This window comes from Ipomoea triloba, chromosome 9 (genome assembly GCF_003576645.1).
Source record: "Ipomoea triloba cultivar NCNSP0323 chromosome 9, ASM357664v1".
Classification (NCBI taxonomy): Eukaryota; Viridiplantae; Streptophyta; class Magnoliopsida; order Solanales; family Convolvulaceae; genus Ipomoea; species Ipomoea triloba.
Genome location: NC_044924.1, coordinates 7,993,883 through 8,013,293, shown reverse-complemented (window position 1 = coordinate 8,013,293; position 19,411 = coordinate 7,993,883). Strand labels below are relative to the sequence as shown.

Here is a 19,411-nt window from a genome sequence, read left to right as displayed (position 1 = left end):
ATACTATTCAATGTTACAAATTTGTCAATTTTAATTCTAATAAGATATTAAATTTGTAGAAAATGGGACCCTTAGAGAATTAAAAGTAATATTTAAAAGTTAAGTGCTAAATATCAATTTTGAAGTAAAAAAAAATTAAAAGCAAAAATAATAGAATTTACGCAAAAAAAAAAAAAAAGAAGTATTATATATGGTAAATGGATACTTATGGTGCAAGCCCAAAGGCCAAATAAACCCAAATACAAAGATGACCAAAAGGTGGACTTTAAGACCCATACGTCAGCTAGTTTTTGTTTTTGTTTGTTTTTTACCTTTTTTTTTAAATTAATTTTTTTTAAAAAATCACAATTACCTGCTATTATCTTATTTTTCCTTACAAATTGAGGTAATTATACAAATTTAAGAAGTTATAAACTTAATAGCATAAAAATAAAGTGTTAAAGGACCTAATTGAAACTTTTGTTAGCTTATGGGACTAATTACATTTTACTTAAACATGCTCCATGGTCAAAGACGACTTTGGGAACCCATGGATATCACAAATCTTGTATTACCGTTTCTACTATAAACAAGCTCCATGGTCAAAGACGACTTGGGATCTTTGTCAACAAAGTCTACCAAAAAATCCTCCTAACAAATTTTCAAAATTTCATAAATATTTCAAACCCGTGAACTCTTTACAAAATGTACATGTATAAAACTTTATGAAATCTAATAGATTTGACTTGGCACGATAAAAAAGACTAGTCATTTTTAACCTTTTCACATAAAAATTTCAGTGTATTTTATTTTTTTATCAATTTATTCCTAAATTAATTTTCAGGTTCATGGTATGTTATCTATCACAAATAAAACCAATCTATACGTATACCATATAAAATATATCTAACTTGATTTATTTTAATTAGTTGGCTCGAACTAAAAATTAATCAAAATATACCTCAATGGGATCCTCCCACGATGCCAAGAAGAGAATTATTCTGAATGAGTTGACTTTAGGGTTGGTGTTTATTTATATAGAGATAGGGTTGTTGATCTTTAAAATTGATTATTATTTTGCATAATATATAGATTATATCATGTTGAATAATATATTAGCACAATAGTTTCGTTATCTTTATTTTCTTGTTGTATGTATATGCACTTTATACATTTAAATATTTAATCATGTGATTTTAAAAATATTTTATTCTTTCATTTCATTTAACGTTACATCGCAATTTTAAATATGAAGTATTAATTTACAACTTCTTATCCCATCACATTATAATGGAATATTAAAAAAGTGATTGACAAGGATTCAATGGGCGTCACTAGCATGCTTAGGGCGTTTGTTAGAGCTTAGGCTCTCTCCATCCCGGGTTTCCCCCTCATTTTTTCTTATCCCAACAAAGAAGAAGTTAGCATGCATTGTTCTAATTATAAGTTTTGACTTTTAATTGCGATAAAACACATTATTCAATCTAATATTATAATAAAACCCATGATTATGAATATATATTATTGACTTTTAATTGAGGCGGAACACATTTTTGGGTGATGTAAAACAACCCACAAAGTACAACTAGTACATAAGAAACGCATAGGTAGGCCTACTCCTATGTAATAACAAAATACATCATCCAATTTACACAATTAAGTACTACTTAGAACAAAATTAAAGTACAGACAATTCCATCAATTTCTCAAGCTGAATTTAGATTAATTTCATAATAGCGAGAACACTAGATGTAGAAGTAAAAATAAAAGCAAAAATTAAACCCCATCAAGTTTGGGTTTCTTAATAATAGGAGCCAAGAATGATGGTGGGGAAGAAGAAGAAACCTTGACCATCTTTCCCTTCATTGTCTCACCACCATTACCCAAAACTTTGGACTCATCATCAACTGCAACTTGTTCTTGTTGAGGTTTTCCAGGAGGACTGAGTTGATGAATTGTGTCTTTGGGGATTGAAGAATTATTTAGAGGAAAAAGAAAATCTGTTGGGAAGAATTTGTATTGAAGGAGGCCAGCCATTGTCATTATTGCAATAACCACTTTTAATTTTTTACACTATTTATAGAGATTGTTTCTTTAATACAGCTTGATCCCTAAGCTAATTACACTTAATTAGCATTGTACTCATGAAAATTACAATAACTAAGCTATTGTTGGTTGTTAGGGTCGTTATTTCCAACGTATAATCCGGCAGAAAACAAGGTAAAAACCAAAGCTTTAATGAACATAAGGCATATTCTACTTTGAACTTAACAATGCTACTTAATTGTGTTACATTTTACAAATAATTTATCATAAGACATGTCTTTTACTAATTCATTAATAGGGGATGCACAGAAATCACCCTGATGTGTTTTTTGTTTTTTTATTTTTTATTGATTAATAGGGGATCCCCTTATTGATATTACAAAATTAAAGGGGGAGTGAAAAGTGAAAACAACTTGTTAATTAAATTTGTAAATCTAAATTATGTTATTATATTGTTCAAAAATTAAATAAAATATTTTGAGGAGTGAAAATCTAAATTATGTTATATTGTTAGAATAGTAGTGGTCAAAGTGGACAAAGATGGTGAGATTGGAGCAATAGCTAGTAGTTAAAGTTGTGAAAAGTATGTTCGTTTACAAAAATAAGGATAACAGTGATACTAAAAATGATAAATAATCTCTCTCAAAAAGAATGATAAATAATCAATAAGGACATTTATGTAAAATATATAAATAATATTTTTTACATTAATATATTAACTTCTATTTTCATTTATATTATAAATTATTTAATATTTTTTAAATTATAATAATTTGCCTCAGTCGTCTGCCCAATAACATATAAGTTCGAGACCATGTAAGGATATGGAATTCTCATCGCTTGAAGAAATTGTATAGATGAGTAATTTTGTCAAACTAAGTGCAATTACTCAATTTGTTTAACTTTTGCTTATTAGATTCACATTATTTGTAATAACTGCCCGGCATTATTGATGACTAATTTATTAATTTGCAATGGAAATCATCTTCTTTATAACTCATCTTGTATATATTTAAGATTTTTTTAAAAAAAAAAGGCAAGCACTTAATTCAAAAAGAACATAAGAGTTGATTTTGTATAGAGTAGGAGGCCTACAATGTATAAGGATGAAAAAGAAACAAATATACAAAACTCAAAAAACTGGAGATTGGAAGATGTCCAACCACTTGGGGCTAATCGATTGAACCTAGTGGAAGGCTAAACATAGGATATGACGGAGCAAGTGAAATAAGTTGTTTTTGCCTCATGCCAAGTTCTTAGCCGAAAGAGAATGGTTAAATTTATGGTGAACTAAAGACAATTAGTTTGTTAGTCTTTTGACTTAGGAATGAAGATGGTTAGTATGATGATCTTCGAGCCGATGGTGGTTACTCGTGCTCACAAACAAAGAGAAAAAATAGACACGATGAATAAATGAAGAACATTGTTTAACATACAATTAATAATTTTTTTTTCATTGATGATGTTGCATAATACATTAAGGTAAAGAAAGGGAAAGGAGGCAACGACAGTCACCCCGGTTAGTTTTCTGATAAGTGCATTTATGTCCATGTTTTTTTACCTTATATATAGACATATTTTGAGTGAAATACTTTGATTTGATGCAAAAAGTGTCTTAATTCCGCTGTTTATATTCTTAGGTGCATGAATTGTTAAGTTGAAGAGTGACGACAATTGTGTGCATTTTGAGTAAATTTTGAGCCAATGGAAGCCACAGAAAAGCTAAGGAGGTGTCTAAAATACTTTCAGAGAGCTAAAGAATTGTATTTTCAATAGTCTATAGATCATTTGGACAATCCAAAGCAAAAGTATAGCAAAAGATCAAGGCATTGCAATTCTCAGACAACATGTCAACATCTTAGTATTTCAATCATATCTCAACGTAGAAATGTGCAAATCAAGTGATTATTGCGTCATTATTAGAAAGACAACTCAAAAAGCTCCAATTTTGCTAAACACCAAGCCTAAGTCGGACCTTAAAAGGTCAAAAACAACAAGGAAGTCATTCTCAAGAATGCACGGGCATCTACACATGCACCTACACACCCATGTCTCATCCCGTGGTGCACCACTACTCTTGATGAGACCGGAATGCAACAAATAAATGATCCATTAAAAGTCTCGAGTGGCCCGGTAACAAGATCTAAGTCAAGGAAGATTCAAGAGGCTTTTAACACTTTTGTGCAAACAGATTGGAGTCCAACATCTTTTTGTGAAGAAGAAGATCAATCTGGAAAAATAATTCTATTCAATTGTCTTCACATAAAAACTTTTGAAGACAATTCAGACTTCAGTATCAGATCAAATTTCCCGGTGTGAAATTATTTGCAAGGTGTATTTTTTTTAGGTGGGAAACTACTTTGCAAGAATTGTATTTTTTTTTTTTTTGGTGGAAATTACTTTTGCAAAATGTTGTATTTTTAATTTTGGGTGGGAAATTATTTTGTATTTTAATTTTGGGTGGGAATTACTTTTACAAAGTTGTAATTTTTTTTATTTTGGGTGGGATTAGTGACCTAGAATATTTAATACCTTATTTTCCCCTATAAATACCCCATAAACCCAATGGTTTGAGACACACCTTGTAAGAATTCAATTTGAGTGAAATTCCTCTCTTTTCTTTGCATGAGAAGTGCATTGAAGTTTAGGTTGTTTGTGAGAAGCATTCAATCTTGGTAGGCTAGTGAGAAGCTAGTTTATCCCCTTATCTTGTTCTTTATATTCACACACATATCCAAAAACCCAAAAAGAATACTATTACTCATATTATATAGCTAATTTTATTTTTGTATCTTAATTCTAGTGCTAGATTCCTAATACTCTAATTCTTAGCCTTGCTTAATAATCTAAGGGTTGAGAGTATTATTTGTTAGTTTGGTGAGACATTTGTAAAGTTGGGATCTCAAAATCCAAGAGTCTACAAGGTAAGATCCTCTTTTGGACAAGAAAGGTTCTTGAGTGATTCCTTGAGTGTGCACTTATTGCGGGAAGCAATCCGTGTACGCATCAACTCTCCAAAGTGATTTTCTACACGTTCACCTACAAGCTTGTGTCATAACCCGTGTAGCTACCCATGTTCATTATTTAAGCTCATTTTTACCATTTCTACTTGGTTCCGACCAATATTTGAATCCTAATTGATTCCTTTCATTTCCCGTGGTAATTGTTGACGGCTTTGATGTGATGGTTCGACTAAGAAGCCATTGATTTATTTCCACTTTCATAGTTCCGAGACCAAGAAAATGGGTAGGTTTTAAGAGAGATGAAGAAATGATAAGCAGTGAGTTGAAATTCTGATATAGGAAGAATTTTCTATGGAGAGTGAATAATTATCAATAATCATTTCTAGGGCCATTCAAGATTCCTACGAGATTGATTTCTTTTTTGAGAATTCTCTACAATATTTTTGAGAAAAATATTCTTTTTGAAATTCGAATTTTGAGCTATTAAGAATACAATAAGAGAAACGTAGAAAATTGAAAAATTAAAGAAACGAAAAATGCTATGGTCTAAAATAGAGTTTCACCAAAAAGATTAAAAGTGTCTAAAATATGATAGTAAGGTGTTAAATAACCAAAATGATAGTCTAGGCTAAATTTATAACTGTCAGGTCAATTGACACCATTAATATTTTGTTTCTTATTACTTATGTGTATATATTTTTGAAAAATTTTAAAATTGACCGCATCAAAATATTTAAAACTAGGGTTATATTAAGCAATTCAAAATGATATTATTTGTTACATAATTTTTTTTCTATTTTAACCAATCTCAATGGTGATTTTAAACATTATTATTTACATCTATATATAGCATTTGCCTTATCAATGAACGTATACGATTTGTTTTAAACAATACATGAGATTTTATTATAAAAAATATTTTAAGAATACTCATAATGACTTAAATATTTTAAAATATAATTGGTTTAAAAATATAATTTTTACTTTTAAGTCCAATATATGTAAAATGTTTACATTTGATATCCGAACTAAATTTATATCTGTATATGACATAAATAAAAATATATCTGAATCAATAACCTATTAAGTTCACATAAAATTTAGTTTAGATAATATTAATATTTTTTGAGCTAATATTTAAAATATGTTTGGATATATTCATTTGAATAATATGTATATAATATATAATTTTTATTGTGAATTCTAATATATTAATATATGTGAAAATTTCGATATCCGATATTTAGACCAAACTTGTATCCGATATAACATAATTAAAAATATCTAAACCAATAATCAATTGAGTTCAATCAAAATATAAAACGTGGTATAGCTTTTAAGTTTTAATTTTAATAATATGAATGATATATAATTTTAAGTATAAGCAAATAAGTTATGTTTGAATAAGTAATGCAAGTAAAAAAGATAGAAGCCGATGATAAGTAAAAGAATATGATAATGCATCTAATCATAGTAATGAATAAATATGTAAATAAATAACGGTGAGAATGTGGTTATAGTGACATATAGTCTAATAGATGATATCTAATTTTGTTTTCCATTTAGAAAGTAATCAGTTTTTTAGAAAACTTGAAAATTATTTATTATTTTCAAAATGAAAAACTGTGCTAGTAAACACATTTTTCTGTTTTCTGTTTTCTGGAATCTTTTGTACACGTGCTATTTTAAATTGATGAATTTGTTAAAAAAATTATTTTTAGGGTTAATCACCTATTTGGTCCCTCAATTATTCGCGAACTGTCAATGTTGTCCCTTAATCCCGTAATCATCGATTTAACCACTGGAATAAAATATTTTGCGTCAACTTAACCCTTCCGGCCGAATTCCGTCTAATTGCCGGTGAGCAACTTGTTTTAGCAGGGGTAATTTGGTCATTTCGTGTCTTCACCCTCCCTCCCTCCACATTTTGTGGTCAACTCACGATCTGCCGCCGGTGCCAGATTTCACCATTGTAAGTTCTCATCCGGATCGATTTACGAGTCAATAAGGAACAATAGGATCAAATCTCTTAGCTCCGATCTCCATCAACAATGAAGAAACGCCCAATATTCACCGCTGTCGCCATCGCTTGTTTTTTATAATCATGTGCGAAATGGTTTTCCGGCGCAAAAAGTTGCTGAAAGACTCCGTCCAGATTATCTCCATCAATTGCACTCACTTTTGTGATCCGAAAATGAACCCAAATGGCCTTTGACCGCTACCGTGTTTACCTTTCTGCTTCGCGAATTGCAAATCGACTTTACTGGTGCCTCAAGATCCGCAGGGGCGACGGATTTCAGCGCCTTAAATTCCCATCTGACAAAGCACTTCCGCGTGCCTCTCTTCTTCACGGTATTTCTCTCCATACTTGCCACATCTTCTTCTTCTACACCGTCCACAAGCTCTACCGGTTGTTGGTTTTCTGGGTTTGTGTTGGATTGAACAAAGGTTTTAGCATCCTCCAAGGTTGAAACTGAGATAATGGTCTCTGCAATGGCTTCCACCATTTTTGCTCCGTCGTCGGTTTGGGATTCTTGGGATTGAATTGAAGGCTCGGAGCTTGTGTCCTCTTCCTCAATACAGCTTCCGATTGTTTTCTTCTATTCTATTTTCTAGGGTTTTATTTTTGCATCTTCTTTGGCGTTATTGGGATAATCATTGAATTCGTGGTTTCTGATAGCGTGTTGGACGAGCTTTCTGAATTCTTGGAGTGTTTTCTTGTAGGTTTCAAGTAGGTCATAAGCTACGGTGGTTTCTTCCTTCAAGTGCCCATCAGCCTGGGGCTTGTGTTTTCTTGTGTGTTTTCATTTTTTGAGTATTTTGGCGAGGTCTCTTTTATAGAATCGCTTTCTTTCTCTAGCGGCATATTTGATTCCGACACTGGAACAGAGTCTGCATTCGCTGGCAATGGCTTCTCAGGTCTTGATGAAACTTCAGGCACAACCACCACTTCCTCTACTTGAACTGCTTTTTCATGAGCCATTGTTGAATGGTTGTAAGTATCAAAGGGAGAGAGAGAGAATGGTGATGCAGGTGTGGAGGGAGGGAGGGTCAAGACACGAAATGACCAAATTACCCCTGCTAAAACAAGTTGCTCACCGGCAGTTAGACGGAATTCGGCCGGAAGGGTTAAGTTGACGCAAAATATTTTATTTCAGGGATTAAATCGATGATTACGGGATTAAGGGACAACATTCACAGTTTGCGAATAATTGAGGGACCGAATAAGTTATTAACCCTTATTTTTAAAACCCATTTCCCGACACAGCTACCCATACTTCCACGGCGGATAAACGTCAGATTTATCGTTATCTGATCCAATTGACACTTCTTTTCAAACTCGTGAACTTGAATACCACGATTGGAAGTTGGTTCCGTCCCAATTGCTCCTCTGCCTTTACGTATACTTGATATCGTGAACTTTCTGGTAAACTTGTTCTTCTTTTTCCTTTTTTTTTCTTGGACAGATTTTAGATTTCGATTTTAACACCATTTGTTGGGATTTTGTTTCTTGATTCGAGCTCCCATTTGGGCATTCATTCCGTGGGTAGTGGAAAAATCGATTCTTTGATTGGAATTGCTTGAGTGTTTTCTTTTCCAAGTTGCCTTCTTGCTTGGTTTCCTGGAAATTTTAGTTGAAATTTCAGAATCTAAGTAATGATCCGGGGATCTCTTTGCCTGTTGTTCTATGGTTATTGAGAATTTCCGGGTCCATATTCCTGTTCTGCAAGGTGATCTTGGTGTCTGGGCGGAATCTCCATTATTCTAGTCTAGAATAGAAAAAAGGTTTGATTTTCTTTCCCCAAAACCTTCTTAAACCTAAGATTTCAGCTTAAGATAATCTATACTGAAGCATTTATTGGTAGATGCTTTGATTATTAGTTCTTAATTGTGTTCTTAAGTATCCATTTCTGACTTCAGAGATAACCCCATTTGTTCTCTTACTTTGCTTTTCCTTAATTCTTGGAGCTTATGCAAGCTCTACTGCAGACAACTGTCCTGTTTTGGTCTAAGTTATTGTTGAATAGTTGTGAATTGTGATCCTCTCTTGATAGATAAACCCCATAGGAAATTAGGATTGATCCCTTTGTCCTAAGGCATGGATATTAGCAATGAGGCTAGTGTTGAGTTCTCCAAAATTGGGCCTTCGTCGATTGTGGGTAGGACGATTGCTTTCAGAATTTTATTCTGCAAGTCATTTTTACAATTTAGGTTTCGGATTTATCACTTCGTGCTCAACTACTTGTCTAAGGCCAAGAATGGTTACTTGGCATCAATGATATCATGGTTCCATCCCCGAAATCCACAAGGGATATTAGCATTGGTGACACTCATTGCTTTCTTGTTGAGACGATACACCAACTTAAAAGGGAAAGCTGAGATGGCGTATAGGAGGAAATTTTGGAGGAACATGATGGCATCTGCCCTGACCTATGAAGAATGGGCTCATGCTGCCAAGATGTTGGACAGAGAAACTGTTAAAGTGAACGAGGCTGACCTTTATGATGTAGAACTTGTTAGAAATAAGCTCCATGAGCTTCAGCAGCGCCGCCAGGAGGGGTCTCTTAGAGATATTATATTCTGTATGCGAGCTGACCTTGTCAGGAATCTTGGCAACATGTGCAACCCGAAACTACACAAGGGGAGGCTACACGTTCCGAAACTTATTAAGGAATATATTGATGAAGTTTCGACTCAGTTGAGAATGGTCTGTGATTCTGATTCGGAGGAACTTTTGTTGGAGGAGAAGCTAGCTTTCATGCACGAAACAAGGCACGCCTTTGGCAGGACGGCTTTGCTTTTAAGTGGAGGCGCGTCTCTAGGAGCTTTTCATACTGGTGTAGTGAAGACATTGGTAGAGCACAAGCTTTTACCTCGAATAATTGCTGGGTCGAGTGTTGGATCCATCATATGTTCGATTATAGCCACTAGGTCTTGGCCTGAGCTCCAAAGCTTTTTTGAGGATTCATTGCACTCGCTTAAATTTTTTGACCAAATGGGCGGGATTTTTACAGTTTTTAAGAGGGTGATGACATATCGTGCTCTTCACGAGATCAGACAGTTGCAGTGGATGCTGCGACATCTCACTAATAACATGACTTTCCAAGAAGCTTACGATATGACTGGTCGAATTTTAGCCATTACAGTTTGCTCTCCAAGGAAGCATGAACCCCCCAGATGCCTAAATTACTTGACGTCACCTCATGTTGTTATATGGAGCGCTGTCACTGCTTCTTGTGCCTTTCCTGGTCTTTTTGAAGCCCAAGAACTAATGGCAAAAGATCGACATGGAGATATTGTTCCTTACCATCCTCCTTTTCATTTGGGACCCGACGAGGCTTCTAGTGCTCGTAGATGGAGGGATGGTAGCTTGGAGATTGATTTACCTATGATGCAGTTAAAGGAGCTCTTCAACGTTAATCATTTTATTGTGAGTCAAGCAAATCCACATATCGCACCTTTACTGAGGCTGAAGGAGTTTGTGAGAGCTTATGGAGGGCATTTTGCTGCCAAGGTATATTTTTATTGCCTTCAGTCAATTTTGATGCCATTTTTATCCTCTTTGCTGTCTGTATATCTTTCAAAATGTCTTTTTCGATTGAAAAACTAGAGAATTCCAGTAAGCTTTCTCTTTTTGGCTGTAGTGCTATATTATTGGGTAGTATAACCTAGCCTCAAATTATGCGAGTGTCTAACCAGCTTTGTCGTGCACTCTCATCCCTTAAGAGAGGTCGGGAATTCAAAATCCCCTCTCGTATGGAAAAACCAACATGACCAACACTTTGCCCCTTAATTGGGCTGGCCCGGTGCGAACATGGATTAATCTGAGTATAGTACAGGTTTAAGGTGCCTCCTATAGTAACTACTTAGGACACCTCGTATCTAACCCCCCCAAAAAAAATTATGCGAGTGTCTGTATGACCTTGGGCATTCAGTTTGAACTAAGAACTAAGAAGTACTAGTCCTTACATTGTCATAAATGTCTACTATCTTTATTTATTTCATGTTCAAGGTATAATAATGTTTTTCATTAACTTTTCAATGTTCTTGAACTTAAACCAGAAAAAGATTACATTTAACAATTTTCGTGTTTTCCACTGCACAGATTGCTCATTTAGTCGAGATGGAGGTGAAACACAGATGCAATCAGATATTGGAACTCGGATTCCCCCTTGGAGGACTAGCCAAGTTGTTTGCTCAAGAATGGGAGGGCGATGTGACAGTTGTGATGCCTGCAACTGTGGCTCAGGTTTGTTCAAGTTAATTATGTATTTTCTTTACCCCTCAGACTAGTAATTTGTAGAGTTAAGGTTAAAAAATCCCGGAATGAGAATAAGACGCCATTTCTTCAAAGCCAGTCAACATATGCACAAATTCCTGCATTATTAGATATTAAAATCCCTGTAAGTAATACAGACTGAAATACTGAACTTTGTGGTTGCCCGCTTTTGATGAAAATCTAAAATGTTGGAGGTGACAACCAATGCACGAAAGAGTGTCGTATACTTGAGTTAATCTGAACTTTGAAGGATCTTATGTAGAAGTTGTGCAAGCTCGTTTTTTTTTTTTTTTTTTTTTTCCATTGGTTCTTGGATAAACAAGCCAAGCTGATGGAATTTATTTAGTTTACGAGAGCTTTTGTTGAGAAAGTTAAAGTCCACGGTTTGGGGTGAAGAAACGAAAGAAACAACAAATCAATTTCTCTTATCAATTCAAAATCCAATTGAAATTCTTGTTTCTTTGTTCAGTACATATTGAAAAAACTCATAGCCTTGATCATCTTATTCATTTTCTCGTGCTTTTGTATGATACAGTACTTGAAAATAATACAAAATCCTTCGACAGTGGAGCTTCAGAAGGCGGCAAACCAAGGAAGGAGGTGTACGTGGGAGAAGCTCTCAGCCATAAAAGCGAACTGCGGGATTGAGCTTGCTCTTGACGAGTGTGTTGCAATACTCAACCACATGCGTCGACTCAAAAGGAGTGCCGAGAGAGCTGCTGCTGCTTCTTCATACGGCTTGGCTAGCACGCTAAGATCCAATGGTTCCAGAAGAATCCCTTCCTGGAACTGCATTGCTCGCGAGAATTCAACAGGATCCCTTGAAGATTATCTCCACGCTGATGTTCCCCCGCCTCGAACTAGGCGATCCCACAGGAACTTGCATGATCCCAGCGACAGCGAGTCTGAGAGCGATCTCAACTCCTGGACGAGGTCTGGCGGCCCTCTGATGAGGACAACATCAGCGGATAAGTTTGTCGAGTTCGTTCAGAGTTTGGACACCGGCTTTCGGTTGAACAAAGGATTGACGATCGACCCCAACATCATTTCAACTCAGACGGCAGCCAGCAGAGAAACGTTCTCCCCAAGCCCGAGGGTGACAACGCCCGATAGAAACTCCGATTCGGAATTCAACCAACGGGATTTCAGCCACCGCTTCCCCACGACTAGCTCAAGCATCGTGGTGGCAGAAGGCGACCTCCTGCACGCCGAGAGGATCCAGAACGGGATCGTTTTCAACGTCGTAAAGAAAGAAGACTTAACCCCATCAAACAGGAGCCATGACTCTGAAAATAATTCTTCTGTGCATGATGACCCTGTTGCTGAATGTGTCCATATTGACAGCCCAGAAAAAGAAATGGATACTAGCTCAGTATCTGAAGATGGTGACCATGACAAAGATGATTGTAAGCAAGTTTCAGATGAGTGAAACATTGCCTATATTAACCTTCAGTGATTCTTTGCATATTAGCTGAATTTAGATTATTTTTATGACACAATAGATTGGCTTCATCAAGAACAGTACTGATTATGGGTCTTATATTCTTGATTTCTTGTATCAAAGCTGTTCATGTACAGTAGTAGTTTCTCTAGTCTTAAGTTGTATTCTTCCCACAATTAATATTAAATACAATAATTGGAAAATGTTGTACATAAAAACTGTTTTTGATAAGGCTCAAATTATTAAGATAAGAATGAGAGTGTTCATTATGAGGTCTTGATGTTCATTTTTCAATCACCTTTTTAATTGTCCCACATTGATATAAGAGAGAATATATAAGTTTATAAGGTTATGAGTTAGACTATCTAATTGATTTAATTCAATCTTTTAATTGATATTATCGGACTTAGTGTTATCCAGTTGGCATTCATGAACCAGTTGAGAGAAGGAGTGGGTCAGGTGAGTCTACTTCAATGAACCTTAATTGGGACACAACACTTGCAAGTGCACATCTTGTCTTGTTGATGAAAATGATACACAAACAATTGTTTGTGTACCAAAAACCAATGATGCAAGTTGTGCCTTTGAGTAAACCAAAATCCCTCAGAAGCGTAATGATTGATTAGGTAAAAATCACACTAACCTATGCCAATTCTTCATTGCAATAAATCATATTTAATGGCACAGTTTCTAACTTCTACCGTTAAGATTGAGAATAACGAACTGGTCAAACGTTGCATTTCTCAATGTCACGTTGTTTCATGCACATCCTAGATGTGCTCAAATTAACTACCTTGTGGTCCAGTGTCATCAAACTCTTCCATTTATAAGGGAAGTGGATACTGCATTGTAATAGAGTTAGTAGTATTTACAAAAAAAAAAAAAAAATGAAAGGATTTTTAGTTTTTTACTAATTTGTGTGCAATTAAATTTGTACTTTGATTATATAACAACAAAGTTGGTACAACTCCTTTATATAAAATTGAATTTTTAAAAAGTATGAAAAAAAAAATAATTAACTATACCATAACAAATTAAGTTCATGTTTTTAGATTTCCGAAACTCTCTCAAAGAGTTTAAACCTACTAATTTTCGTTGTTACTGTGATTATCATTTTCTTAGTTTTTAAAAATTTCTTGTATTAACATAAAGAAATATAGCTGCTATTAATACTATTTACATACATAGTTGGCATAGTTTTTCTCTCTCTCTCTCTCTCCTTATTCTTTTTTTTTTTTTTTTTTTTTTTTTGTGGTGTGTGTGTTGGGGAGGGGGGGGGGTAAAGCTTGAGAATATTAATTATTCTAAATAACAATGTCCATTTTTAACTTGTTTATCTTCGGAATTATCCATTGCAAGTTGGATAAAATTTAAAAACAAAATTCTATACCGACAACTCAGTTAATTTTGGATGGTAAATTATGAGCAAGACATGATCAAGCTATGCATGACAATTGTAACGTGGAGTTAGTGAGAAATTCAGCAACAAATAATTCAATAAATTGTAATATTATTAATTTTTTTTAGTACTACTGATTCAGTAATAAATACTCTGTAATATTATTAAATTATAATATTATTAATTTAATATGCTAGTGAACTTGTGATCAAGTAACATGTAATAATGACTCTCTCAAATGAGAGGTTATGAGATCGAGCTTTATTGGAGACAATATTAACTCTTGGTGCTTCAACATGCCAATACTACAATGTAATAGTGTCAATAATACTAAAAAGAAATTAATATGTTACCGTTAAATCGTTAATATAGTGCAGACGAAATCCTCAAAAGGATCTGAGGACCACTCCTCAACTCTGATTGAATGTCGAAAAGGTTACTACTCGAGCATGTAACAATGCTCATACACTGTTGCTGTTTGTCCGGCGTGCATTCAATTCCTCGGTATATTAAATCCGTATCGTAATAAGTTTTTTTTTTTTTTTTAAAAAAAACCCATAATAATATGACAATTTACACTGACATGATTTTGATAAAGCACGTCGACAGAAAATTTTGTACTTAGTTAATTAATTAGATGGACTGAAAAAATAATAGGAAGCTGGAGATGCTTTTTTCTAAACACATGCGTTGAATAGAATGCCAAATGCCAACAACATAGAATGGTCAAGAGGGTCACGTGGTTAACATGTTGTGGGTGTTTACATACATCAGCTTTGTATGCCAATTAGCTATTAGCAGTTAAAAGAATTGGATTATTAATTACTTTTAATTAATTATGTTAATTGATAACTAAGTTGTTTATGGATAGATATTTGATAAAATTAATTGTTAATTTTAACGATTACTAAATAATACGTGGATTAAAATAAAAAGTTAAAAAAAAATGAAAAGAATGGATCCTACCTACAATTTGAGAAGGTAGGGGGTATAAAAGAAATTTAATTTTTTTCTCAAAAATCCATAATGAGTTATTTGACAATGCTAAAGCTTTTAAAGTCCATTAAAAAGTTAAAAATTATGTAAAAACGACATTTAACAAACAAGGTTTAACCTGAGCACATCACCTTAACATTTGATAATCAAAAGTGATAACAAGCTATTCAGAAACTATTAATTAAATGAGAAGCGACGAACAATATTGCATTCAAGCCCCTTAAGTTGTTCCAAAATTTACATTAATCTAATGGATGGATGGATACACTTGGAGAATTATATATGAAATTAATGACTGGTTTTGACACCAATGCTGCAATTGGGAGTTGGAGCAAAAGTGATTTCTTCTATTGTATCGAATTATTTAATTACGGCGTTGCCCATATAGTTGGACCGACCATTGTGTTTCATTTATTTATTGTATGCATATTATAAGATTAGCATGAAAATTCTAAAAGAAAAGAATTGAATATTGGATGAGTGGAAAAGTTGAGTAACTGTTAAAAGTTTCCATTAGAACAAATTAATTAGGGAGTAATTTTGGGAGTGGTAGAGCAGGGACCACCTCAAACACTGTTTCATGTTTCTGTCACATTAATTTTATTTTTATTTTTGAAAGATCTGTCACGTTAATTTAGTGTTCATTTTTGTTGTTACCGTGGGTCAACTCTTTTCAGCGTGCTATTATCTGTTGGCTAAAAGTCAATATTTCCCTATAAAAATCATAACAGGAAATTCATCTCTAATTTCCAGTTTTCCACAATTCCAGATATCATAATCACCTCAGCTGTAACAAATGGAAAATACATCATACTGGAAATTGTTTACTTTTATTGGGCATTTGGTAGTCAAATTTTAAAAATAAAAAAATATAAAAGGTTGAAAAATTATTTTTCACATTTGGGGAAGTTTTTGACTTAAAAATATTTGAGTCAATTAAAAATCAAATTCTTTAACAAGACGTTTAGTTGGGAAGAAGGAATTAGGAAGAAAAGGATTTCTAATTCGGTGGGAATAAGATAGAAATTTAAATTACATTGTATGGTATGAAAAACGTTCTTCAATTTAGTATTAAAGTTAAAGTGTTAAACCATGCCAAAACTTCTATATTACTTAAAGAGACGTATTAGGTCTACATGTTGCTTGTCACCCGTAAAAATACCTAAATATTTACACTTTGCATTCGGCAATTCGTGTTGTAACTTTGTAACCCATGCTCCTTTACATTCCACAATAAGCCTAGACTGAGGTGACAATGTTTCGTTGTCGTCTAACGACAAATTAATTTAATTTTGTTGATTTTTCTTAACATGGGCAATGCTACAACTCTAAATTTTAGATATTTTAATGATATGACTCCTCTAACTAATTTACATGGCGATGTTATTAAATTTACAAAGTCTATAAATATATGGAGATGCTTGACCACTTTTCTAGTATATATGTTGAGCATATATATTCTTAGTTTTTTGACGGCAAATTATTGCATGGACCATGGTCCACACAGCTGTGTGGACCAAAAATAAAAAGTACATTATTATTATACTGAAGGTACATTATTTTTGTACTGTAGGTACATTATTTGACAGTATATATCAAATAATGTACCTTCAGAACAAAAATAATGTACCCTAAAATTAAATAATGTACCTACGGTATAAAAATAATATACCTTCAGTACAAAAATAATGTTCTTTTTATTTTTGGTCCACACAGCTGTGTGGACCATGGTCCATGCAATAATGATTGTTTTTTGACCAAAGGGACAGTCAGTCGGCGGGTCAATATTATCGAAAAAAAATGATTAAAGGTTACTGAAAGACACTCAAAGCATGGTTAAAGGTTACTGGAAGACACTCAAAGCTTACTCACAATTCGCTCATATATATTCAAAATTGTAAATCCCTTCTAAAGTGCCTTTCTCAGGCTTTTATACATATCCAACCGAGTCCAACGGTCAGTCTGTCATAAATACTATTGTTACAATAATTAATATATTTAATGCTATAACTTCTAATCATTTTTGCCGACACCTCTTTCTTCGCATCGATCCGCCCCCCGCAACGTTCCTCCTCCTCATTGTTCATTAACTCTTCATTAATAGCTCATTAATGATCTCGGTTCATATGAACTAACCTATCCCGATCACACTTAGTTGACTCCCTCTACCACTCGATCGGCGGCCCATTTGGTTTGTCCATCTACTCGGTCCATCCGACTGGTCTCACCGCTCACCCGACTCCTCTATCCACTCGGCAGATCCACCTAACTTCTCCCCCCGCTTGGCTAGTCTGCCCGGCTTCTCCATCCGTTCGATCCATCCACCTGGTTTCTGCATCTGCTCAGTTACCCCGGCTGACCTCTCCACCAGTTCAATCCATCCGCCTGCCCTAAATCCCCATATTGCTCTTGCTTTTTGATCGGTCTCACTTCCTTCCTGATTGATTTGATCACATACATTACTTCGTACCGCCACACTAGCTTCTACTCTGTCTGATCGATCCGCTCCCTGACACCTTCATTCGGTCTATCGTCTCTTTATCTCTTATCTCCTCACCTGGTTCTGCTACTCTGATCTCCCGGTCTCCGGGCTTATATCTCATCATATATAATACATAAATATAAATTTGAAATTTAATTATCAGTTTAGACTTTTAGTTTGAATAAAACACATGTTTTTAGTATCAGGGCCAAACCCATATACCACAGGTTATGTGTTCGAATCTCCACGTACCTTGCCTTAAGCTTAAATCACATGCTTCAATCTAGTAAAGGGAACCATCAATAACCGATTCAAACTTGGACTAGGATCAATCATGTAAGGGTCAATCCAATGCCTTCACCAACTTTTGATCGACCCAAAGTAATTTGGGGTTAACCCATGGATAATCTGGATCTACCATTGACCTTGTTCCAAGTTGTTCGAGTCCAATATGTTTTTCAAGAAAAGTCTGGTTCAAAAATTAGATCGAATTAATCGTGTCTACTTCTACCCAATTCTTATATAATGCGTTACATCAAATTTTATTGCTCATTATAGTGAATAATATATTACACATGGAATGAATAATGCACAACATGTCAGTGACAGAATATTCACTTTATGTAAACTAGATGATAAGATTCATTCATTGAATATTAATGAAAAAAGTAAGCACCACAAAGTGTTGGATCCATATTCGAGCAATATAGTGACGTGTGAATACACAAAAATCACATATGCAATTCGTTGCATTTACGTGTAAGATATGACTGCGTGATTTACAAGATCTAAAATATTTGATTATAAATTTTATTATTATTACATTTGATTAATTATACCAATTTTGTTTTAAAAATATTTAGTTGATGATAACAACTTGGGGGTCATTATATGAGGATGCACATTAGGTATATTTCATTTTGTAATTTGAACCAATAAAAATGATCACAAAAGATAAATTATCACAAATTATTTATAATTGATCACCCGTTCAAATCAATAAGATCAACAAGATATATTTGTTACGTTTATTACTTTAAAATATTACTTTAAAAATGATCACAAAAGATAAATTATCACAAATTGCATCATATTAATTTAGGACATGAATATTATTAGTGCTTTGCAAAATTGTATTCTCCACAATGCATTTTTAATAAAGTATAAAATATAACTCCACAAAGCATACACCATTATAATTTTAATATCGTAAAATTTCACCAATGAAAAATGATAGTTTTAGTTATTTAATTGTGTTCAGATGATATATTCAATTAAAAAAAAAAGAATTTGTACCTTATTCACTTTCCATTTTAATTATTTGCAAAGTGACAATTTTGACCAAGCCACTAAAAGAATCCATTTCATTAAACAACAAATTTTATACCACAAAAATTGTCAAGAGTAACCAAGTAATTTCATATAAATTTGTTAATATTTTCCCTCTATAAATCACCACATATATAACCTATTACAATATGAATTCAATCAGACATTATGATTTACGATGCGTAAATTAACTTTTTTTTTTTTGAGTGAATAATGTAACTCACGCCCCTTATTTGTGAGTGTGCACTGAATTTTTCAAACTACACAAAAGAGATAAATTGTACTAAATTTTAAAAAAGAAAACATACTAAAAGAACCTCATACAATGGGCATGAATAAGCAAGTGTTGGTAAGAAAATAAATTACAAGTTTGAACTTATAGTTTAGTACTCCGTATCTCCTTAGTTTTAAGAGCATCCCAATAGTCATTTTAGGAGGATTTTGTGTGCGTGTGTGCCTTTTTTTTTTTTTTTTTTTTTTTTTTTGGGGGGGGGGG

The 19,411-nt window shown here is 33.7% G+C and overlaps 1 protein-coding gene across 1 annotated transcript; it reads left to right on the top strand.

Moving 5' to 3' along the window:
- The first annotated feature begins 8,317 nt into the window (after positions 1-8,317).
- LOC116029295 (triacylglycerol lipase SDP1-like) lies at positions 8,318-12,927 on the top strand. Its single transcript, XM_031271228.1, has 3 exons — positions 8,318-10,503; positions 11,095-11,238; positions 11,804-12,927. The coding sequence occupies exons 1-3, from the start codon at positions 9,088-9,090 to the stop codon at positions 12,695-12,697; spliced, it is 2,454 nt and encodes an 817-aa protein (XP_031127088.1). The 5' UTR covers positions 8,318-9,087; the 3' UTR covers positions 12,698-12,927.
- The last annotated feature ends 6,484 nt before the right edge of the window (positions 12,928-19,411 follow it).